We start from the raw sequence: 24,694 nt of genomic DNA, 5'->3' as shown, positions 1-24,694 counted from the left end.
AAAGTCTACGCTGTTTAGGAAAAGACTCCTCCAATAAATTAAGCATATATAGTTTAGAGGTGCTGATTTACCCTTAATGTCTTTATAAATGCTGTTGTTTGCATACACCCACTCTTGTATACAAATGGATGTTTCTGTTATTGAGCCTACCCTAATTAGATGGACAAAATAATCAAGATTAGCCAATTTAAAGGTCGCATGAGAAGGTATTACTTCCTCAATTTGGTCTTTTTCCTGTTCAAACAGGATGCGCAGGCAGGATATAGCACAATGAAGGATCAATCTTGAGTCCAAAACAGTCTAAAATGGGAGGTTATGATGTTTTAGCGTATGTCTAGAAGTGGAGGATGAGATCACCGCTATAGAGTAAGTGGTTACTTTTATTCGAGGCGCCGAAAGGTCATAGCAGTGTTATTACAGAACGGTTTGTACTCTAATAATGTCTGCAACTTTTTTTGAGGAAGAACATCCCCCATATCCGCATCGAATATTTAGTGCATCGCCTCAGCTTATTGGTATAACACTACGCTGTAGAACAAACCCTGCAGGACAGCTGAGAGACAGACTGAAATAAAGTGCGTATGTGTGTGTGTGTGTGTGTGTGTGTGAAGAAGAGGCTAAGAGGAGGGGAGCGTAAAGGGAAAAAAGGCGCAGAGAGGGGAAACAAGAGGCCCGATTGACTTTAGGGCCTCACTTGTCTTTTTCTGCCTTCTCAATTGCTGCCCTCATTCTCTTTTTCCACTTTCTAAGCCCCCCCTTTTCTCTCAGTCCCGTCAAGCCAAGTGGCTGATTTCATCCATGCATGCCATGCCACGGCTATGGAGGGGGTTGGATGGGTGGAGGTGGAGGTGGAGGTGGTGACTGCAACTGTCGGTGACTAGATCATATGTGACACGGTAAGCCTTTTTACCCCGCCTCGGCCCTTCTTAAATCCTCTTCTCTGCGCTGAGTGACAACAACCAGACGTTCTCCGGCTTAGACGTTAGGAGCTCTTTTCCCTTCTGCGTTTCATGACGTGCAACTGTCAGTCCGGCATTTCGACTTTTTGACATGCACCGCCTGTTGCATGGTAGTGATACTGGCGCAGTTTCCGATCACACGCTTTGCCCAAATCCGCAATGAAGTCATGAAAGGGGTACTGACAGTTTGTGGGTAAACTCTGGCTTCGTTATGGGCTCATCTGTGACATCCTGTTCGAGTTTCCCAAACAAAAAAAACCCCATATCTGATGTATAACATTGTACATGCCCAGGATCAAATCTTGCCCACTGTGTATTTGTGTTTTCCAAAGCCACTCAGTCTAAACATATCTCATAAAGATTATGGTTCCGAGGGCAATCCGCCTTTCGCTTTGTTTAAAATGTTGTATAAATGTTGAATTAATATGCCACTTCTCAGGCTCTGTTTGTGTGCTTGCCTGGGTGAGGAGTGAGTTCTGGACACGCTGTATATGTTATGTTTCATCTCCACATTGCTTGCCACAGATATTGATAATGACATTTGAATTTTGTTGTTGCTGTCTTTGCTAGACTAAACAATTTCCCCACTAGTAAACATCAACGTTTTTTTTCTTGTTCACCGTTGTATGAAGTCCTTTGTTTGAATGCTTGCTGATTGCTGGTTTCACTTCCCAAGTAAAAAGAAGAGAAGAACAGCATTGCTCTTTTGTTGTCTGAGTATTTATTTCTGTCAAATTCCCAAATACCCACAAGTCCTGTTGTCTGGGCAGTCTGTCTCTTTTTTGAGGTAAAAGTCTGGAAGATTTATTTAAAGCAGCAAGTGATAGAAATGAACAACAGAAGTCATGCGCTCTCCCTATCCTTTTTGTCTTTCCCCCGATCGACAAAATGCTTGTCAGAGCCGCAAGAAAGGTCAACTAACAAATGACACCCTTGTACTAAACTGAGCTTTTGACCCCAGAGTAACCAAGAGCTCCCACAATGCAACTTCTCAGAGGAATTAATAATAACCTCCTGACCTCGTGCTCTGACCCTCTAAACCCTAGAGAAAACCTAAAGGTGTTATGGATAATAGTAGAGACAGCTAAAACTGACGAGGAGAGTGAGAAAAAGAGTCCCAGAGTATGAGGTGCTTCCTCTCACATGGGGCGTGTATGGGGCCATTATGAGTTGACAATTAATAGCCTCTGTAGGCGTCCTGAAAGCAGAATTGAGACGAATTGTCTCTTGGCTATTCAGCTGCGTTCAAGCGTGCCGCCAGACAAAGAAAAAGAAAGAAAAAGAAAAGAAGAAAGCAATGGCTGTGAAGGCAGATTACCCATAAGGCTGTTTTTGAGACATTTCCTTTTTGTTTTCCAGACATAGGCCCTATGGGAAGACCCCATGCACTCAGACGCACACACCACCCAGAAAAGTGACCATTTCGAAAGCCAGGCATCTGCTAAAAAGGCGCCACTTTAACATAGTGATCTTTCAGCGGCTCTTCTTATTGCGAGCCTGTAGCTTCAGAACTGGTGAGAGAAAACAGATCATATCGAGGCTGACGTTTGTTTGTTCGTGCCTGACGTCTAAAGGCAGAAATTATATTCACTCGTTTCGGTAGCCGCAGAGCGACATGCTATACGTCAGTTGCTTTAACTTTACAGACGGCGAAGGCAGTGATGTTAAGGCCGGGCTGTAAATCAAGAGGAGAGTGCCTCAAATTATGTTGAACTTTAAAGGAATGAGAAGCAAGGCTCTCGCTGCATGGAGAAAGTTTTGGAGCTCATTGGTTAAAAAAGCCCCAAAAACCCAGAGGATGAAACTGGGAATTGCCACAAACAGTGGGAGATAATGAAATATGCAGGCAACATGGGAAGGCCGTTAAAGGCTTTCTTTTTTTTAATGTTTTTTAATCCACTAATGATGTCTTAGAGCTCTAGAATTCGTCTTTGGCCACAGGATTTCTTCCCATGCTGCTTTGTCGTGGGGGCTGAAGCGCATACAAATGGCTTGTTAATTAAGATGGATGGTACTTCTAAAAGGCCCATCTTCATCATAATAATAGGGAGTTAAACATGTGAGGCCTTGTAAGACCTCTGTGTAGTGTGGAAGCGGAGGTATGTGTCCGGAATAAAGGGGGGAAGGGTGGCCATCACGCATGTATGAATGAGCATGTCACGGCCTCCTGTGTGATCGGTGCAGAGTCTGCATTTTCATCCGTGTTTGTATCTGTGAGTGAGAAGAAGAAAAGAGAGGCAGAGCTGTCTCCAGGCCCTCCAGCCCGTTTCCATGAATGGCTTCAGCAGGGGAAACTGTCCCTCATTGTCAAGTTATTTGGCAGAAACCTTTTTTTACACCACCTCATGTTAAATTCATCAACATTTCTCCGTCAATTTTTTTTCCTTTTGCCCCTCAGAATGTCTTCAGATCAGGTTTTCTTGCCAAGCTGTTTCCTGCTGAGGCCTAAATGACCGAGGCAGATGTATAATACACCAAAATTATATTTCATGGCAGTGAAGCAGGAATAGGAATAAGGTATTTATAGGATCAGGAATAACACGGTCGAATATGTGACGTGGAGCTGTGATTTTAAGAGCTTTATTAGTGTGGTCACTGGGCAACTGGTGGTCACTATTTTTTTAATGTTATTACATGATCTGGTCAGTAGAATCAGAATAGAGGGCAAAGGGGCCATTGTTATGGCTTTTAGCAGTCGATTTTACAGTGAGGCTGAGGCTTAAGTGGGATGGGGTTACTGTGTGATATTTTTGTGTTGAAATTGTGCCTTTTTTACAATAATCGACAGGACATGATACATTTAGCTTAATTTGGTATACAGATTACTTTTCCAGGAATTTGCGTACTTTAGCTTTAAGACCGAGAGCAGGTGGAAACACTGATATAATCAACGTATATACATTAAGAAAGGTGTTTGTTTTTTTTAGGTCGTTTCCCGTTTTTTGGTATTTTTTGATAGAATGCAGATGTTATGCAGCTAACAGAAGTCCTAGGTGGATGGATAAACTTGCTTGTAGTTACAATACGTAACTCCCCATAAAACCACAAATTGCCGTTTTTACATTTCAGTTTGTGTTTCCATTTTATGGTCAGCTCAGCTAACCGCTGCCCGGTTCAGGCTCCATGCGTAACACACAGACGTGAGAGCGGTGTGTATCTTATCCAATGCTCGGTAAGAAGGAAAATCAGATTTCCCGGAGCGTTATACACTGAAAATTCCCCTTATTTATCTTCAACGTACTAAATGGCGTTACATTTAAGCATCACACAAGAATAGAAACATCTAAGACCATCAAAATGTGAAACCTAAACGTCCGCCCATTGTTCCAAATTATCACTTAAGCTACCATGTTATTTTTCATTTAATCAGCAGGACCTTGGGTGGCAGTCAGGCTTCCTCCTGGAGCACAGGTCAGCCACAAGTTGACTACTAGAGCTCCCCCACATTCAGACACACACACAAATATATCCACTCTACCTACCCCCACTCTGCTGCTCCTCTGCACTAATGTTTTCAGGGCTTTTTCACATAAACAGGGGCTGCAGGGGGTGCCTGCAGCTTTTCACACAACAATCCAAGTCCTGTTTTGGATTAAAGCCGGTTTCTACACCACCGCTCACATAGACACGCACAAAACCATATGTGTACTTATATTCCTGACCCTTCCACTCATGCACTTTTTTGTGTTTCGTTCAGTTGATTTTTTTTTATCTTTTGTAACTTTACTTGCAAAGCAGTTATAATACTATTAAATATAGACCCTCTAAGTCAGTGGAGGGATACATGCTCTGTTACTAACAAACAGGTAGATGAAACGTCTGGGAGGGAAATTTCCTTTCATCTTCTTCCAACACGTCACCATGATGGAAGTCAGATCTAATGGACAGATAATCTGATCAGTCCTAAACATCATTAGCGTAGGCTAATTGTTTAATTATCCTCAGAAGTAGCAGACTGCATTGGGGATGAAGGGGGAGAGTGTCATCGCAGATTTGATTTATTAATAATTAGGTCAAATCCAAACAGAGATCCTTCGTTAATGTGTTTTTTCATTCCCTCAGCTCCTGTAAATCTTATGCATTTATCAGTGGGTGACAGTAACAATGAAACTGATGCCATAATGGTCTTTAAAGCCTCGCACAGACCTTCCAGAAGTCTTGGAAACCAACGCTGGCTTTAGAGAAAGATGCCTGATATCTACTGTATGTCACTCAGATTGAGCATTTATCTGTAAAAATCCCACTACTGTGAGGTCTGTGATTACGTGCATTACTTGGAACAATTTTCCAACGGCTGCAGACATATTGAAGCAAATTTGCGTTATTAGAGAAAAATATTACTTGGTCCTTTTTTTGAGCACCGCATTGAAATAATAGTTTGTTCATCTAAAGTAAAAAATGTACAAGAGCCTTTACTGAAGAACCTTCCCATTAGGTGTGTTAAGTAGTTTATGTAGTAGTTTGTAGGCCCTGTTTTTGATGTTCTAAGTGATCCATTTGGCACACACTCTGTCTTCATTACTGTTAAAGAATGTAATCTGTGGCAAAGCATCTGACTTTACTGCAGCTACAGTACGGGATGAAACATGAAGCTTTGTTTTTCCATTATTTTAAATCAGTTTATGGATTACAAGCTCATCCACAGGCTAGGAAATATTCTCAAATCTCTTACCCTTTGCAACAATGTGCTGTCATTAGGAGCATTTTTAAACAAAGCAGTATGTTAACCCTTAAGAAGTAAACAGTAGGACTAGATGCATTATTTTGCTCTGAAACATAGTGCAAAGTATCCAGAAATGATACTGAGGCTGATGAAAAAGTCACTGGTCACAAGTCGTTTTCTATTAAGCTTTAGGCACGTTGAGCCATTTCTACAATAATTAATGGCTTTTTTTACAGAAATCAGTCCCAGAAATGGTTAAAAATCTGAACATAGTTGTGTTTTTGATCTATTTTAGGGGTAACAAAGTGCTGTGTTTCTCATTTGCTCTGCTTTCCATGGTCTGCACGGCTTGAATGCCGTGATTGGAAGTAATTGTAGCGAGAGCGAGTGAGAGTGATAAGGCCATAGACTCACGCAGAGTCAGTGGCACCAACACCGAGACAGGCGGCCGTTATGGTCTCCTTCCATTTTTAAGAACTCCTTCAAAAAGACAGACAACTGATAAAAACAAAATACATTTCTTCTCTTATATCTTCAAAGCATACTTCTCACAAATAGGCTAATTATTTTGTTTTTTAACTTTCATCTCACCAGAAGGAGAAAATGCTTGTTTTGATGTTCTTCTAACCTTTTAATCCATGGATACAGAACGCGCTGCAGTTAATAGGCTATGGTAATTTCAGCGATGGCTTTGAATTGTACTCCAGCTTCAAGGAGAGCGAAATCTTGTCTCTACTCTGATCTTGCGCAAGGTCTAATTAAACTTTCCATCTAACTCTCCCAGGTAGGAATAATGGAGAAAGAGTTATGGCTGTTTATAGTGAAGAAGAACCCCTGTATGCGCTGCTCGCAGCCGGATACAAGACCATTAAAAATAGCAATCCATCACAATTTTTTTTCACTCTGCTGTGTGCAAAGATGGCCCAGAGCCTGGGTGAAACAATACGCTGGCCCACATGACCTGGAAGGTTATTTGTTCTGTTGGATTATACAGTATCTTCCGCTCGAAACACTTGTAGGGAACCTCATTTGGCAAGAGTTCGCAGGGGGCTTGAAGAGGCCTGCTGTAGACAAACAATCTTTTAACAGTTGGTGAAGTGGTCCACCGAGAGCAGAGTGATCCCTTTTATTAAAACCACTTGTCCAACATCGTCTCTCCCCTTGTTGGTTGCTTATGGCCGAGGTGCTCTCTGATCATTTGCAGACTCTCCTGGGTTTTTTTTGTGTTGTTTTGTCTCTCATTTTATTCCTTAGTGTTGCTCTTTTTTCTTTTTTTCATGGGACTGCAGAAAATTTTAGGGGGGACTTGAGGGGGATATGATCGTATCCTGACTTTTCCCTTACACTGTGCGTTGAGGTTTGGCTGACATCCAGCTTTGTCTGCTTTTTCCCGGGCACGTTCCCATCTCCAGCAAATTCCTGTCTCCAGGGCGCGCATGCACTTTGCCGAGCCTGATGACTGCGGTTGGAAGATGAATTACTCTGCAGGCCTTTGTTTGACAGATGGAGCCAGTTGCGATTGTACACGTGTTAAAGAAGCCGTACAGAAGAGCTCCATTTGACCTTGTCTTAATTATTTAGTTGTGTTTCCTTTTGTTGTTAGAAGACTGAACCACTTTTACCAATATCCTTGACCCACAGAACTCGTGACTTCTTTAGCTCCATAAATCTGGAGCCAAGAGTCTACGATGTTCGTTCTAAACAGCTGAAATAACCACAAGAAGAGCTAGAGGAGGAAGTGAAGATGAAGTGAAATAATGATGGTCTTTGTCTTTGTGTCTCTAGAGCTGCGGGAAATGTATCATGTTGAATGTGGCCTTCTATCATTCAGGTCCTCTTTACAGTTTCTCTTTATACATAGCAGGGAATTCATCAGATGCACATGGATCATGCCATACGGTTTTCAGATTAAGTAAGGCAAACACAGACACGGGCCTGGGCTTTTTCTAGACGGTCGGTAATCCATTTCAGTTCAGAGATGACAGATTCCTTCATACAATACAGTGCCCCTTCTATAGTGCAGGAAGTGTGGAGACTCCATGATTTTCCAGTATGTTGCGAGTTAGTTCGAAGTTCCTGGAAGTTTGATGCTTTGTCGAATCAGTTGTGGGAATTGTTTCAGATGTCCTTACTGACCTGCCTGGGTGTGGTTCCTCAAAGGTTTCCCAGTTAGTGGTTGGAAGGGATGTAACCTCTCAGAATATGAGAAGGCTCACTGATGACTCTTCTGCTCCTTTTTGGAAACGCAGCACTTGAAGTATTTTTCAGCTTCTGTTGAAATACTCAGCTAACCGCCACGAGCTGTACCAACCTTCAACTCTTTATAGTCCTTGCATTACACCAGCTGAAGTGTTAGATAAACAGAACCTTAGACGTCCATCACGTCGCTCTAAAGAGACAAACATCGATGGAATTCATTTTGGTTATTTATTTCTTACACGTCATCATAATCAAAGGCTTTTAGTGTCAACTCTTTTATGGCTTTGCAAAAATCTCTTTGTCCAATTTAACAGTTTCGACTCGGCCAAAACAGCCTGAATAACTTTAACAGCGTATGATTCTGGCTCAGACTCTGTGATGAAGTGGAGTATTTTGGATTGTTTTGTGATCCCAGTTTTTAACACATTAGGCCCAAGTTGATCTTCGTGCACATCAGTGAAAAGCGGATGATGCAAAGTGGAATCGTTCAATCTCAGAGGCCGAGTATAATGAGCACGGGAAGTCGGTGCTTCCCCCAACCCTTGACCCCAAGTCGTCAACAGCATCTAATGAGACATTTAATCATTTTGAAATGATTATTTCCAGCAGGAGGCGCACCCAGCTCCAGCAATTTTTTCTACTTTTTTTAACGATCAGATGATCTCAACATTTACAGGCCAACTGTTGCATCAGTTGCACTCAGAGGTCACATTTTTTTCAGCGAGGTTGGAAGAAACGTTTGTGCTAATGATGTGAAGTTCACCCTTTTCACTCAGAGGTTCGTGGCGTTCAGTGGAGCAAGCATGCACTGCATTACTCATTTTTAATGCACACCATTGCTCACTTAATTATCAGACTCTCTACTAGTTATTAAAAACAACTGAGTCGCTAACTGACAAAATGTGTGTGCAGTGTACATGGGACCGGACTCAAATAATACATCTTTTGCTTCTACATTAAATCTCCCCCCTGCCTGTGTCTGACTGTCTGCAGTGGACCTGGCAAGAGAGCAAGTATGAGATTTTTTAAGTGGGAAACATATGAAAACCTGTGCAACTTCCACTTTTTAGATGTGGTGAAAATGGCATTCAAGGACGCAGGTGATAGATATATATTTTTTTCCAGCTGTAACCACAACTGATTCCTTCTCATTGTGGAAAATAAAATGTGGTGGAGTCGAAGACGTGTTCTGGTATATGCTGTTACGCTTGAACTGAATTCCTTTACTTTGATATTGCTTTTAATCTATGAGCAAGTATTTCTAAAGATGGATAAATGTGGAGTGTTGGTACCTGGAGGCAGCCTCTCGTGTTGAGAAACTGAAGCAATATGGAACTGCAGCCAGAAGCTGCAGTTCCTTGTATTTCCACTTTATGTCACACTCCAAAAGTCAATCGACCCCCACTATGTTAAAATTCCCAAATGTACAGCAGAAATAAGCATGTCTACAACCTTATGCCAAAAGCAGTTTGGGTTTCTATGGCTGTTTTATCTCTTTATAGTAACTGTATAAGGGTTGAAGTTTTTTTCTTATAAATGACTGATTAGAATTTATTAAGACCCAAAGTTAGGGCCTTTTTAGCTGCTGGGTGTTTGTTAGGCTTCACCTATTAGGCAGCTATACAGTAAGATTCACTTACAAGCCATCCAAGTTGTTGATTTTATGCATTTTTGATATATTGCTTTGCAATAGTTTTTAGATTTAGTGTAAAGTGGTCATGAGCAATAGTTTTCTAGACTTTTCTGAAAGGAAACACTTGCAGTGGAACACTGCCAGTCATGGATTTGCCTCGCCACAGTGCGGACCTCAACATTATTGAAGCAGTGTGCTATCATGTTGACAGAGAACAGGACAAAAAACACCCAAAAAAAGGCTTTGAATATCCTACTTAAGGACTACTTAAAGAAATTACAAGAAAGTTTAGGCTGTGTTGAAGAATAAAGGTGGTCACTCCAAATATTGACTTTAAAGCTCATCAGAATTGTACAAACTCTGTTTCCATGTATGTTCCCACATGCTTCAATAAATCTCTGCACCTTTTCCCCATTTTCCTAGCAAAATGTAAAGAAATGAGGTGTGGCTCAAGATTTTTGTACAATACTGTGCAGATTTTATTTGTGATGATTTTTAAAGTTTCAGTTCATCATCTTTAATCGTCCCCAGTGTTCTGTATTGGTAGAAAGAGTAATGTTATATTGTAACAGGGACATTTGTACTAGAAATACACATTGCTTTTGAAATACTGAAATATATCATTTTAAAGCTCTAAGAAAAGCAAATTTGACAGTTCATTCACTCGATCTGTGTTGGACTCGCAATCAAAACAGAGGTCGGTGAGAAAAACGTCTCTTGTGGTTTAAGGTGAACTTACTCTTTAAATTTCAACTTTATGCACAAGAAAAGAGATTTGATTACATAACATGAGCTCAGACATCTAAATTTTTCCACCTGTCATTTCTGCATGCATCATACAAGCTCTGGGAATTTTAGATGAATTTATCACTCCTGAGCTCTGGTCTCAGGCTCTCGGACAAATACTTTCCATCACTTACGGTCTTATAATCGACAGCGCTCAGGAACCGCTTGACACCTGAATCATTCATACTTCTCCATAAATAATAAAACTCTGGCAGCCAGTTAGCAGCACCTGCAACTTGAAACAGTAGTTCGTGAAACACAATCTTTGCCTTGTAAACTAATGTGTTTCACCTGCCTGGGCCACAGCGTCTGGGTTAACCGCCTGCTCGCCATGAGCAGCAGACAGGTAGAGGGAACAAAACCTCTCTTCCTGCCTCTCTCAGCCTCCCTCTCCTGACCTCGCTTCCTCTTCCTCCGATGAATTTTTCACCAGAGCGCTTTGATATGTTGCTGTCCCGTGGGAGCCCGGGTAATGCAAACTGGAAGCATAAGGCGTAATTATTTCTCAAAACTGCACTTCTACCCTAATTAGTTCACTCCTCAGAAGTGGGCCTTGCATTATTTACACATCAAGGGGACACACAGGGTTGGAGATAAATATTCATTGTTTGTTGACTTTGCCCCGGTCCCTCGGCTCGGGCGCAAGTTGAGTCGAGAGCCGCTGTCATTGTGGTTGTTTATGAGACTTCTGTATTGCCGGTGCCCGGGACATAATCTGTCTTGTTCTTCTGTAATTATCTCCACTCATGCAGACAGACAGACACCAACTCAGAGTGGGTTTAATAAGTGGACAGCATCCTGGCATCCAGGCAGTGTTAAGCGACTGGATTCATTCTAATTGTGACCTTGCTCAGACTTGCCCTCACGGTGTCACATTAGTGAACAGCAGAAGAGTATTTTATTCAGTCAGGCTGTGACACTATTTCAGCCATATCCCCCATCAGGCTTTTTGTTCTGGGTCAACTTTAATTAAACTTTTCCCAAACGGCGTCAGTGGCAGCTGTTATGAAGCGCTTCCTGTTTCTGTTGGTTGCAAAGCAGATTTGTGGGACATGTGAAGGCCGCTTTTCCTGTAAATAGCCCAGTATGAATAGACCGCTGTGTTTAAGCCCCCCACCTCTGTGGTCATACGGCCTTGAGGCCTGTTGTCTGCTCTATAAATGCCCACTGGGAAACTCTTGTTACCTCAAAAAAAAAAAAAAATGCGGCACCCACTGTAGACTTTTAACAACTGTTCTTTTCCCATTTCTTTATATCATCTCAGTAATGCCTCGCTGCGTGCGCGTGTGTGTTACAGTGATGCCTGGCACAAGAATTACCATAATCACTGTCAACATTAATGGAGATCCTATCACTGGAGAATTTAAACACGGCTTTTCCATATTTATAGAAGCAATAAACAGAGAATGCGCAGCAAAATGTCTGTTATGATTCAAAAGCGAGCCATGTTTACTGGCTTTGAAATGCATATTTGGGTTAGTAGATGAGGTGGAAGGGATAGCAGTTTAAGTTGTGGGATGCGAGTGGAAATGTAATATCACCACGCTAGACGCAGAACATCTGAAGCCATAAATGTGTCACTCTCACTGTCTCCAGGGTTTCCACTTTCCCCCTCAGACGGACAAACGGGGTCATGTGACTGCTCATACTGTGCTCCTATACCATAGATGGTTGAAAGCAAAGCAGTAAACTTATTTAGATGCACAAACCACTGAAAATCCATAATGTGCATGTCTGTTGCTTCTACCTTGTTGGATTTCATTCAGTTTTTTTTGTAAGAAGACCTGGCTCACGGTTAGCATTCTAAATTATCGATGGAGTACCGATTGCTTCTTTATCATCTGCGTTAAGCTTTATCAGTGCGCGTGCTGGCTAAGTTGAGCATAAAAGATCATCAATTCAAGAGTTCCTTTACTATGAACAAACAACTTGTCCAATCAAAAGCACAACAACAAACATTCTTGAAAGGGACGTCCACACATGGAGTATTAGCTGCAAGCCGGGATGGTGGCGGAGGGTTCTCCACGTGTGGTCACAGAACGTTTGTGCTCCACATGGTCTTGAGTGAATGAGCAAAAGCCAACGGACGCTTTGATTCACTTGAAATCGTATAATTTCTATAAACAACTGATCTAATCATAGGTTTCACTCTTCCCACTGTCGCATCTGTATTAGATTTAATTTATTAGAACAAGTATTTCAGTGTGGGGGGGCAAAGTTTTTCCACATGGGGGGTCCGTGGTCTACTGTAATGTGTGTTTATTTTGGTTTGTAAGACTTGAAAGTGAAAATCCCTGCGCTGCAGTTAGTTTGCTCTACTGTTACATTTGCTGCGTGTCTCTGCGGAAAAGAGCCTCAAGTCAATTTGTAAATGATACAGTTTCCATGAGCTCCAGTGACAGTGGGGTATATGAGGTCTACCATAGACCCACAATGCACTTCTCTAGATATGTTGGTTTACAGAAGCTTATCGTGGGTTGGTGTCGCACCTAAAGCAGCACCAACTTTCAGAAATTCACTTTTTCTTTGAACTATATTTATCATCACATTTTTATAGAGCATTCACTCTCGAGCAGTTATATAGTTCTGTCTGTTTAAGATGTGACTTGTTCTGTTAGTAGATCGAAAAATACACGAACTTTGGATGGGAGAAAAATTCAGGCTTTCTTGTTTGCAAGCTTTCACGGCAAGACTCGCAGCTGATAATTTCACACTTTTTCCTCTCTATACCCCGTGGAGCCAGAAAATGATAAATTTCCCTGCTAGTGCAGCTTCTTCATCTTCTGAAACCCGAGACGACTCAGACGGGGTTTTTTTCTTTACAGCGATCTCAACAGCTGTTGCAGACAGACTGTAGCAGGTTGGCAGTACTTTAATGGAAAGTGTGCTGTTTATTCTTCCTCCACAGGTGGAGATCACGCTGCAGGATGTCAACGACAACCCGCCCGTTTTCCCTAATGACATTCTTGACGTGACCATCGAGGAAAACGTTGGAGATGGCTTCAAGATAATGCAGCTAACAGCCACGGATGCGGACGAGGTAATGGCTCAGTGTCTTTGTGCTTTTCTTTGCCCGTTTTCCACTTCACCGCTTTCGGAATAGATATCCTGGAAGCGATTTGAATTAAAAACGTGCTCTAAATTTTTGTTCCTACAGTGTCAAAACCACTAAAAATTCAAATGTTTTTTTAACATCGTTGTCAGTTGACCATTTTCATACTAAAATGGCAAATATTCAAGGCAAAAAGAAATGGAAACAGTCTAGACTGCATGTCCCTGATTGATTATGATTGTGAGTTCATTATTATTCTGATAAGGGTAGTATTTATTTTTACAGCAGTTCTTAATTTACAGTCGCTGTCATTGGCAATAAAAGTCATAACCTGGTATATGGAAAATCTCAGCAGTATATTACCTCAGGATTAAAAAAACATTATTGTCAATTTTCTGGGTTTTTGCTGTGATTTAAAGATGTTGCCTTTAGCTGTGGGAAATTGTATTTTTTACTATCATCTATAGATATTGCTAATTATTTGATTAAATTTCATAAAAATAGGGAATTGACTTATGTAGAGTACACCGTTAGTTGAGTTCAAGGTCAGATGTGTACGTGCTCGCGACTCCACACAGTGACACAAAGCAGCCAAGACAGTTTGGGAAAGCACCATCCTTGCCTGCCTCAACTCTTACGCACTACCACAAAAGCATAAATCACCGCTTTGTAGCAATTAATGTGCTTTCCCCTAAGACACACGCACATTTAGAGTCTGCTCATTTTCACCCTTAAATGTTGATGTTATCTGAGATGTCTTGAGTCCGCTGGTGTCGCAGAAACATCGATTGATTCTTCGTCCTGTCATCCTGATAGTCCCTCCGCGGTCCCCGTAGTTCACATTACATCAGCAGTATCACTCTGAATTAGTCAAAGGCTCCATCTTTGGCTGCTTTCGGCAGGATACGGACATTAAATCCTGCCGCGAGCAAAAAGCAGGCCCTGCCGGCATCTCAAAGGTCTGCGGTCCCTCGCCAAAGCCAAAGGACACAGTTGAAGTGAGTGGAAAGACTCGGGCCATAGAGGGGCGAGAGATTAGAACGCAGGAATATGGACTCAGATTTAATGTTAACTTATGAGGCCACACGTTTTTATTGCACAGCTGTTACCTCGCTCCCATCTCTTTGCTCTGAATGTGAGAAAAGTCATACAAAGTCCCACTTTATGCCATTTCTCTTTTGTCAGAACACTATATTGACTGTAAATCTCGGACCTGGAGGCAAGTCAGTCTTTTCAGTAGGGGGATTTAAGGACGTTATTTGATTATTTTCTTTTTTCAGTTCCAAACTATTCACAGTTTTGATCTTGAAAGGCTTAGCATATGGTATTGAAATCAAATTGTGCAGTTGTTCACTTTTTCCACATATCTGAAGTTAAGAGAAGCCTGACCTGTGGTGCTTAGGCTGAAATCGAAGGCTTTTCGGTAATTTGTAGAAAATTAAGAGTTCATTCTTACAAGCACGCATATGCATATGAGCCGTGCTTGAATTACCCACCTAAAGAACTTGAATTCAAGAGAAGTCACATTTCGCTTCCAAGCAGGGATTCAAATGAAAAAAAGAAGCACTTAAAGAGAATGTAGAGGAGCCTTTTTAGGAATTACAGATTCTAGTGATGTTTACTCCAAACTTCAGCGCTGCCATGAATAGGCTGCTAAATAGAAGCCTGTGCTTCATTCCAGCTCTCACTCAGAGCCAGATATGAGGCCAGCCAAGCTTTTGCCCACATCCTTACGCAGGAAACTTAAGTTGCGCTGACACTAAGCGTACGGAACGCATTGGAGCTCTTGTTGAGAAAGCCACATGTGTGAGCCAGCGCAGAGTAGCCAAGAGTGCAAGCTGTTGGCCAGCTGACGGGCTGAATTCAGACATCATAATGATCCCATCCAATTTAACAGCACTACATGTGGGATTCATGTGTGAGGGTATTAAAATGCTGTTTCTACCCATCCGCTTTTCACTGTGCCCATTTCCACCCCAAAAAAGGAGGAGGGGATTGCAGTGGGGTTGAAAGAAAATCAATATAAAACGCTGCTCTTTTGTGTAATGCAAGTTAGGCCTCTCTGAGAATGTTTCTCACCTCATTTAAAAGAAATATGCAGCCATTTGTGCTTTTGGAGAGACTGTGAGCATTTTATTAGAATTCTGACCTTATGTGGAAAATATGTCACAGGTAAAAAAAAAAAAAAGAAAAAAACTTTATTAATGAAAAAAAATGCAACAATGGGGGTTTTAGGAGAGATCCCTGCAAGGAAGCACAGGCTCCAAGTGAACAGTAATGCATTCCAGAGGCCTGAAAACCCACAACAAGGAGATTTCTGGCTATTTTGCACACTTGTAGAATGGATTTACACACCAGCAGCACAGACTGTTGGATCATCCTTACCTCTCTGTATCTGTAGCTGTTAGTGACAACACATTGCTTGTTTTCCAAGAGTCTATGTTATGATTGGCTTGCTGTCTTGGTGCTGTTGCATACAGGAAGCTTGCTATCCCCACCGGCGCTGTCTGCTTCGCACCTCTCGCTTCTCATAGGAACTGCGTGCTCCCAAAAGCCACTCATCTACTAAATGAGTTTCCTTCTGCCCCTGCCTGGTGCGCTTTGCTCCCTGGAATGCTGCTGTTTAATTGGCCAGCCTTCGTTTTTTTTTTTTTTTCCTTTTCCTCCGAACAACCCTCCGTGTCTTTGGAGAGCCGTAAAGTAGTCAGACTCTTGAGTGGAGGTCAAGAGGGCGAACAGTGTCGATGTGAGTGTGTTTGAGTGCGTGTAAAGATTTTACGAAAAGAGAAAGACATGGGATTGTTCAGGAGAATCAAACAGTTTTAAAAGAGAATAAACCTATTTTTAAACGCATGTGTTTATAGTTTTTGTTGGTATGTGTGTGAGTTGGACTGAAGCCTAGATGGACCCCCATCTCGGCCTCTCCCACCTTCCTTGCTCTGCCTTTGAACCCTATCAGAAAATTAATTGGCAAACCATGGTGTTGGGTTCCGGACTGCGGCCCAGGTGGCTAATGAGATTGCCAGATCTGGAGCCACTGATTGATGACAGCAGGGTCCTTCGATGAGCAGAACCTCACTCCGTCCTCCTCATCTCCCCCATTTTTTTATTGGGCCTGGATCTCAGACCAAGTCTGGTAATGCAATGAGAGACGAGGTCAATAAGACGTCAATAAGAGTTTTTATCTATCATAAAAAACAGGCCATGGGAAAGAGATAAGAGCAAGTAAGAGAAGTTAGCCCTGTGATTATATTGACTCTGTGTGTTAAATGTCTGCTTTTAGGCACAAGGCCTAAAAGCAGACAGTTAAAAAATAAAAAGTTAGACAAGGGAAGGGAATATTTTATAGTTTCTTGTGTTTTTCTTCTGTCAGACATGGCCAAACAGTAAAATCTCCTCTACATTCACTTAAAGTTTTTAACCTTTCAAAGTTCACTGATTTAATGACAGGATCACTTTAAAGAATCCTACAGTAAAACATTACATTTGCATTTGACTATGTACTATATGTATAAATAGTTTGTTCAATCCCACATGCATTTTAACAGTGAGCCATTTAAACTGTGATTACCTTTCAAAAGTTCCAGAATTCTTAAATCAATTGAGGGATACAATCAATAAGATGTGGCTCTGTGGTGTAGAGGGGAACACACACATCAAATCCGGTTTGATTCCAGGAGGAGAGATGGACTCATGTATTCCTAGTGCCAGTCCCAAACCCTGGATAAATGGGAGGGTTGCCTCAGGGAGTGCATCTGGCATAAAATCTGTGCCAAATTAAGCATGCAGATCCATTCCCTGTGGTTTCCCCTTGAGAAATAAGGGAGCAGCTATTTTCTTACACATGCAATTATATGCATTATAATACTGTAATTGAAACCACTGAGTTAATGAAATAAACAGTTATAAATAAATATCGTTCATATTAACAAATGCAAGTTCACTATGTGTTCAATAGATTTGGAAACGTTAAAAACCAAAACAGTGATCTGATCGACTTGAAATTCTTTATTTTTACAAAAATATTTGTCTGAAGACTGCTTTACTGCCAAAGAGAGGTTGAATCTGTAAAACATGGAGGAGCTTTATACCACAACGGCCAACTAACACATCATTCTCCAGCTGATTTTACCATGAAGCACCGCTGCGTACATACAGTTTATTTCAACACAGCTTATTCACTTAGGCAGTAAATGTGTCAATACGCATATAAAAACCAGCTTAATGCAGCACTTCTACCCTATAAGCCTTTCCATTGTTCCAAGGGGATCAAAAAGCATCACACAAACATCAGGCATAGCTGAAAGAGTCTCTTTTAGCTTAGCTCTTAACCAACTGTAACCGGAGCCCTCGCTTCATCTCGCTGAGCAGCAGTAGCTTTTTGATGTTGCTTTTGCTTTTTTGGCAGAAGACACAGAGTGAGACAGTTGTCTGATCTCCTATTGTCCCCAGCACAAATGTAAACGTCAAGCTCTGTCGTCAGCCTCATTCACATGTCATAGTGCATTCAGTCCCCGTCTCTGATTCCAAAGCCTCTCGCTATAGTGATCGCATGTGTTATGGCGCTTGTACTTGTCCGATGTAATAGATGATCTATTAGTTGCATTTATAGACGAACACTATACCCCCCAAAAGTTCAAAGAGGAAGCGCAAGTCTCTCGTGAATATCACCACTCAGCTCTTGTGTTTCTTCGTATTTTTTTCTGACTCGTTTGACCTTTAATCGTAAAAAAGGCCATTTAGGTTTATCAGCTTTCCAAAAATCTATTATTCCGTGTCATTTATGCTTATAAAGGGGTCCTCTGTGTTGTTCAGCAATGTTGTCTTCGTCCAAGAAAACCTGTTCCTTCTCTCTACACTGCTAGACATTTTCTCTTAACATAAAATCTTAGTGGTAAAGCAACAACATTAAGGTCCTGATAAGATGGGTGGATTTCTCATTAGCATGCTCAAAGCTTGTTTGTTTGTGAAGGTCAGTGAGATGTAATCCCTTCAATTCAGTGTTTTCCCACTTGTGCTTTATTTGGTGTCACTATCTTGATCTGTGATCTTCTTCATGGCCTTTTTGAAATCACAAGACTCCACTTTATGGACGGTCTCTGTGGAAAAAGGCCATGTTAGGGGTTTCATTCATGCTAGACAAGTAGATATTTTGTCCTAGAGACATGGCATGCTAACATGTAATAAACAATCTAATTTCCTAGTAGATAGATTTGCTTTGATGCCTGATGGTCTTCCTCCTGTATCTGAAGAACTTAAATTTCAATCATGGTTCAGCACAACAAATCAAACTGTTTTTATAAATCCTCACTTGCAAGTAATGAGTTTGGGTTTACTAGGAACCCAACAAGGAAAAATCATATTGGAGTGAAATAGATGACTCTATCCTAACTTGTTGTTTGGTGGTATCGCATTCTTTTTAACCTCAGGGTCCCAATGCTCTTGTGACGTACACGATCATCAGTGGGGCAGATGACAGCTTCCGTATCGACCCTGAATCCGGAGATCTCATCGCCACCAAGAAACTAGACCGGGAGAGACGTTCAAAATATTCCCTCCTGGTGCGTGCAGACGATGGAAAGCAGTCATCTGACATGACGCTGAACATCACCGTCAAGGACGTGAACGACCACACGCCAAAGTTCTCCCGTGCAACGTACTCATTTGATATCCCTGAAGACATGGTGCCCGGTAAGATGTCTTTAAAGATTCAAGATTGCAAAGGCAGACAAGCAATGTTTGATCTCATTCAAAAGCCCTTCAGACTAGACTTCTCTGTTAAGCTCATCAGTTACAAATTATTGGGGGTAAATTCTTTGTAGTATTTTTTTTTCCTGTGCATCTTCCTTCAGGGGGAAATCATGAGTTTAATGGGTCAAAGTGACAGTAACTGATATTTGATTTATATGGAAATCTATCAGCAACAAGCAGGATTTACTACAGTACTGACAGTTCTCTGGCCTCGCGTCCTCACTCCTTTCTCCAGTTAACTCTCAAGAAAAAGATGCATAACTTTGGTAATCAAAGATTAATGAGGGTGTCATTTAGAAATGTTTCATGTAAAGCTCTAATAAAACACTTAATGATTAGCTGTGTGCTCAGCCTCAGCTGTAAGCTGAAAACATCAGCGACTGCTTTTAGTCCAAAGCAGAACAGGCCAAGACATTAAAAAATCATCAGTTATTTTAGCAACTGGCGCAGCAATAACTGAGTCACTGGTATTAATAAACCTCTCTCTAACCCCCTGCAGTTAGTTTTTTTCGAAAGGGCCATAAAGAACTTCTCGCCTCTGTGTTACAACCCGTGTCTCACAGGCTCCATCGTGGCAGCAATCCTGGCCAGCGACTCTGACTCAGGGGTGAATGGAGAGGTCACCTACTCGCTGGAGGAAGACGACGAGGACGAGACGTTTCTCCTGAACCCCGTGACGGGATTTTTCAACGTGACACGTCTGCTAGACTACGAGACTCAGCAGTACTATATTCTGACAGCGAAGGCTCAGGATGGTGGGGGGCAGGCCAGCACAGTCAGAGTGTACTTCAATGTGTTGGATGTAAATGACAACGCGCCTGTTTTTAACACTACCGCGTACAGCACGTCTGTCTCTGAGATTTTGCCGCCTGGATCCAGTATCATCACCGTGGGAGCCACTGATGCTGATGATGGTATGTGTATATATAAGAATTTACATAGGATATGGTAATGTGCTAACACCTGACTAGTACTTTTGAGCTCATCCAACCACAGGATGAGCTCAAAGCAGACCTCAAAGCAGACCTCATTTTTTGAGGTCTGCTGCTCAGACCTCAAAAAATGCTGGTCTGAGCAGCAGACTGATATGCTGCTCAGACCAGCATATCAGTCTGAGCAGGTTCACATGAGCACAAATGTGAATGAGTCTGGAGATGTTATGATGAGCACTGCAGTATGTTGCCAGCATGACTGGTTTGGTAGTGGGTCAGTGAAGGTGCACTTCAGACCTCCACATGCTAGCCAACAGTACCCTGACTTTTGTTAGGTAGTAGGACAAAGTCCCAGTGTCAGACATTATACTGGTGCAGTGGGTTCCTCCTGGTGCAGGATAATATCTGGTGGCCAGAGTATCTAGGCAGTGGTGAAGGATGATGAAGGCATTGATCCCAGTGACTGGCCCTCACGTTCCCCAGACCTGAATCCAACAAGCACCTGAGGACACATTACTGAGCAACATTATGACAGAACTTGGATGAACCTGCGATTTCAATATTTAACCTTGACTTTGGCTGTGATTTTGAGTCTAGGTCTCAAAGGGTTGATGATTTTTTTCTCCCCTGATTGTTGGTATGTCGTTCAATATTTGGAAAAAAATGATAAGATTTACATCAGTAAAGATTCTTTCGTTTGTCAAATCAAGGTGTGATTTATTAAGTATTAATTTTACATATACTTGTATATATAGTGTAGTGTATATATAAACACATACGCTGCTCACGTCATTTGTGTGTAACCATATTAAATATGACAAAAGGGCAGGGATACCTCAGTAGGTAGAGTGGTGGTCCCCTTCTAAAATAAGCAATGTGGAATTTTCCCATGCTTTGATATATAGTGTTTATAATTATATATATTTTTTTCATTTCTTGTAAGCTTAGTTTCGTATTAAACATCACTTATCAGACAAAATGAGAAATACTAGTGCAGCTGTGGCACTGATTTCACTCTATGCAACAGTTCAGATGACTTAAAACTAATATACCACTAAATGTTTTGCTACATTTGGAACTATTTGGCACTTGTTGAAGATAAATATGTCTGAAGATGAGCATTTTTTAACTGTACTTGAAAACACAGTCGTCAAGTTAAGTCCTGGAAGTATTCCGGTGATGTCAGTGTACTTAAAAACGCTGCTCAGTGGGCATGTTTAAAGCAGTAATGTACTCTCATCGTATAAATCAAGTGTGAGCTAGCCTTAGTAGATTAATTTAACAGAGGCCTGTCACTTTGTTATGACAGCTGGTTACACAGAAGCTCTCAAGCCTACATTTTATTTTTCGTTTTTATTTTGAGTCGCACATAATTGATTTGATGAAATACAACATCTTCACCATGTGATTAAGCGGCTGGAGTTATTTCTGCGTTTCAGGTGGTGGGTTTCATGTCTGTGAAGAAGCGTGTGGTATTTGAACGGCCACCGCTACTCTCCTCTGCTGTAATTATCGCTTCACCCGGGCCTAATGTGGTTATTGTGACCTACATTCCTGGGAAATATGCTGCCTAGTTCTCAACCAAAGTCTGGCTTCTTTCTCCACTGTCCACATAATCTGACCACGTCGTCCTCTCAGATATATAGCTGCCGCTCTGCACTGTCAAAACAAAACACCGCTATTGTTAGCACTTCCTAAGCCCTGACCCCTGACCCCCAGACTTTGGCTCTAGACAGCGTAGCCAAAACTCAGATAGAAGTAGCACTCAAGCTTTTGATAAGAGATTACTTGTAAACTGTAAATGCACACAAGAGTGTGGGAAGGTGGCGGTGTTTTCCACATGAATACCCCGTTGAGTTGAATTACAGATGCTCAATTTAAGCTTGTTTTAACCCCCACTTCCAGGGCGGTTGTACAGATTAGGCCAGATTTCAAGGTTGGATAGTTTAGTGCATCCATCCATTCATTCACAGACATTGTAGTTATGTCGCTTAAAATAAATATTTCAGTTCAGAGGGATTTTCCAAAACTATCAGTTGAGGAAGTGGTTACAGTGGTATTTCTTTCTGATAGCAATCTGTCATTTTACATGAATAGATTGTCTACTCGGATGATAAGAGTAGCACAGAGCTGTTGCACATGCACAATTTGTGGAAATGGAAGTTGATAATATATATAAGTGCCTAATTCAAAAACATGGAGAATATCTAACAGTTATATCTAGAACAATGGATGTCAGTCAGAGTTATCAGTATTTGACCTCCATCATGCTGTCCTTTCTGTTCAAGGCCACATCAAATAATTTCATTTAAACTCAATTTAAAAAACCAGAGTGTAAAATGAGGTCTTTTAATTTGAAAGAAGTAACTGCATGGAAGATGATATTTAGGTATTTTCAGTTATCATATTGGTTTGGTGCAGAAAATCTAACAGATTAATCTAACTTTCACCTTCCTGATATTGTTTTTATCTTCTAAAGACCTGCATCTTGCCATGTTTTTCAGGCCAGAATGCACAGCTCCTCTACAAAATCGCATCTGGGGATCCCCAGGGCCACTTTGTCATCACCAAAGATGGGGTCCTCCAAACTAAGAAGTCTTTGGACAGGGAAACCCAGTCTTTCTATAACCTGGTAGTCACAGTAAATGACCTAGCCCCACCTCCCATTACCCGCTTCACCAGCACTGCCCAAGTGTCGATCATTCTTCTGGATGTCAATGACTGCCCACCGACCTTCACTTCTCAGAAGATGACTTACATCCAGGAGAACACTCCAGTGGACACAGTCGTGTTCACGACCCAAGCCACAGATGCTGACAGTGGGCCCAACAGCTACGTGGAGTACTCCCTCAGAGGCCCGTTCGGTAACAAGTTCAGCATTGGTACAATAGACGGAGATGTCCGGTTGATTGGGGAACTTGATAGAGAGGAGCTTTCCAACTACACGCTCACAGTCGTAGCTACAGATAAGGGCGAACCGCCTCTCTCTTCGACAATGGATGTGACTATGGTGGTTTTGGACGTCAACGACAATACCCCGAGCTTCTCGCAGAATATCTATGACATCGAGATCGAGGAGAACATCTTGACGGGGACCGATGTCATCCAGGTGTTTGCTAGCGATGCTGACGAAGGCACCAATGGGCAGATCCGTTTCTCTATCTCTGGGGGAAACACCAACTCTGATTTCCGGATCGATTCTGTCACGGGGGTGATCTCAGTGGCCAAACAGCTGGACCGAGAGGCGCGTTCATCCTATTCATTGGTGGTCCAAGCTGCAGACCGTAGCAGCAGCCCCAGGGTGGACCGAGCAACAGTCAACATTGTTTTACTGGATGTTAATGACTGCTCACCTGTTTTTGAGCTCTCTCCTTACACTGTCAATGTTCAAGAGAACCTTGAGAACCTACCGAAAAACATTCTTCAGGTTAGTTTTTGGGCTTTATTTATTTTCATATGCCAAGACATTAAGTGAAATTCACAGAAAGGTCTTCCAGGGTGAAAAAAGGTTCTAACAAGCTTAATGCCTCAACCAAATTTGTAGTAGTTAAACTAACTTAATAAGTGCAGGTGTGTGAGTGCTATTAGGGCACTAAACCACTAAGTTTGGTGATCTTATTTTGCTAAATGCTGCAGCAAATACTTGGGTGAAATGATAAAGAAATGATATACAACTATCATTTGTTCTGCTCAATTAGGGCTTTATAGGATTTCAGCGAAATATGAAACTCAGCTAAATTGCATGACGAGACGATTAACATTCTAACCACCCTGATGACTAAATGAGCCATACATAAAAAATGGACTGGAAACGCAGATTTCCGGTGACAGAGTAAATTGCACTTTCACTCGTGTACCCAGTGAGGAAATGAGGATACAGTTATGGGCCCAGGCGCAGTGGGTTTACCCACAAAATGTAGCTATACCTAACTGATACATGCACAGGAAAGCCCACAATGCATCTGGGCACACCAGTGAGTAGTTGCAGCAAAGTACGATTGGCAAATAGTTTTATACTTTAGAAACCATTAAATAGATGTCTGTCTGCAATTCCCACAGCAGCCCACAGTGTGTGACTCTGGTTTTCTTCTTGGTGGATTCCCTTTGAAAGTCTGATTCGACAAAGTGAATAAGTAATGATCTTCCTTCCCTCAGCAATTACCTTCATGGTGCCGCTGAACACCGTGAAGGTAATTAAGCCTCAACTGTGAGATTCAGTGAGGTCCGTGGTTATGCTGGGTTACTTGCAGACAGGGTTGAATTGATGCAGCTTTGTAAATCAAGCTCCCTGGGATTAGAAAAAAAGGAAAATTGAAGTTTGTTAACAGCTTTTTTTTTTTTTATTTTAAAAATATAAGATCTTGTAAACCATGTAAACTGGTCTATTTGCTCAACACACTGAAATGTCAAGATTATTTATACAGACCAAGAAACTTTTATCTTCACTGATGGAAGTGCGCACACACAAAACCTGTACCTGAACCTAATTTTACAGAACTTACAGAAATAGATAACTTTTACCATTATCCTGTACAAGACATATAGGTTGAGAGGAATTATTCATCACTAACCTCATTCAGTTATTTTAGCTGCATATAAATCTCAGTCAACATGTTTTATTGCTTTTCGTTCATAGAAGGTGTTGTATCTTCTTTTAAAAGGGACACTGTTTTACTTTAAGTATTTATATTTTACAGTTGTATTTTTCTTTCATTTGCA

The 24,694-nt window shown here is 41.5% G+C and overlaps 1 protein-coding gene across 1 annotated transcript in view; it reads left to right on the top strand.

Moving 5' to 3' along the window:
* Positions 1–24,694, top strand: part of LOC102305668 (protocadherin Fat 4) — a 100,059-nt gene that overhangs the window by 37,523 nt on the left and 37,842 nt on the right. The window contains 4 exon segments of the mRNA XM_014334137.2: positions 13,149–13,280; positions 18,722–18,983; positions 19,607–19,957; positions 22,480–23,402. Coding sequence (XP_014189623.1) covers positions 13,149–13,280; positions 18,722–18,983; positions 19,607–19,957; positions 22,480–23,402 — 1,668 coding nt within the window.

This window comes from Haplochromis burtoni, unplaced genomic scaffold, assembly GCF_018398535.1.
Source record: "Haplochromis burtoni strain Fernald_Lab_line unplaced genomic scaffold, NCSU_Asbu1 Contig_73, whole genome shotgun sequence".
NCBI classification, from domain to species: domain Eukaryota; kingdom Metazoa; phylum Chordata; class Actinopteri; order Cichliformes; family Cichlidae; genus Haplochromis; species Haplochromis burtoni.
This window is presented reverse-complemented; position numbering and strand designations above follow the sequence as displayed.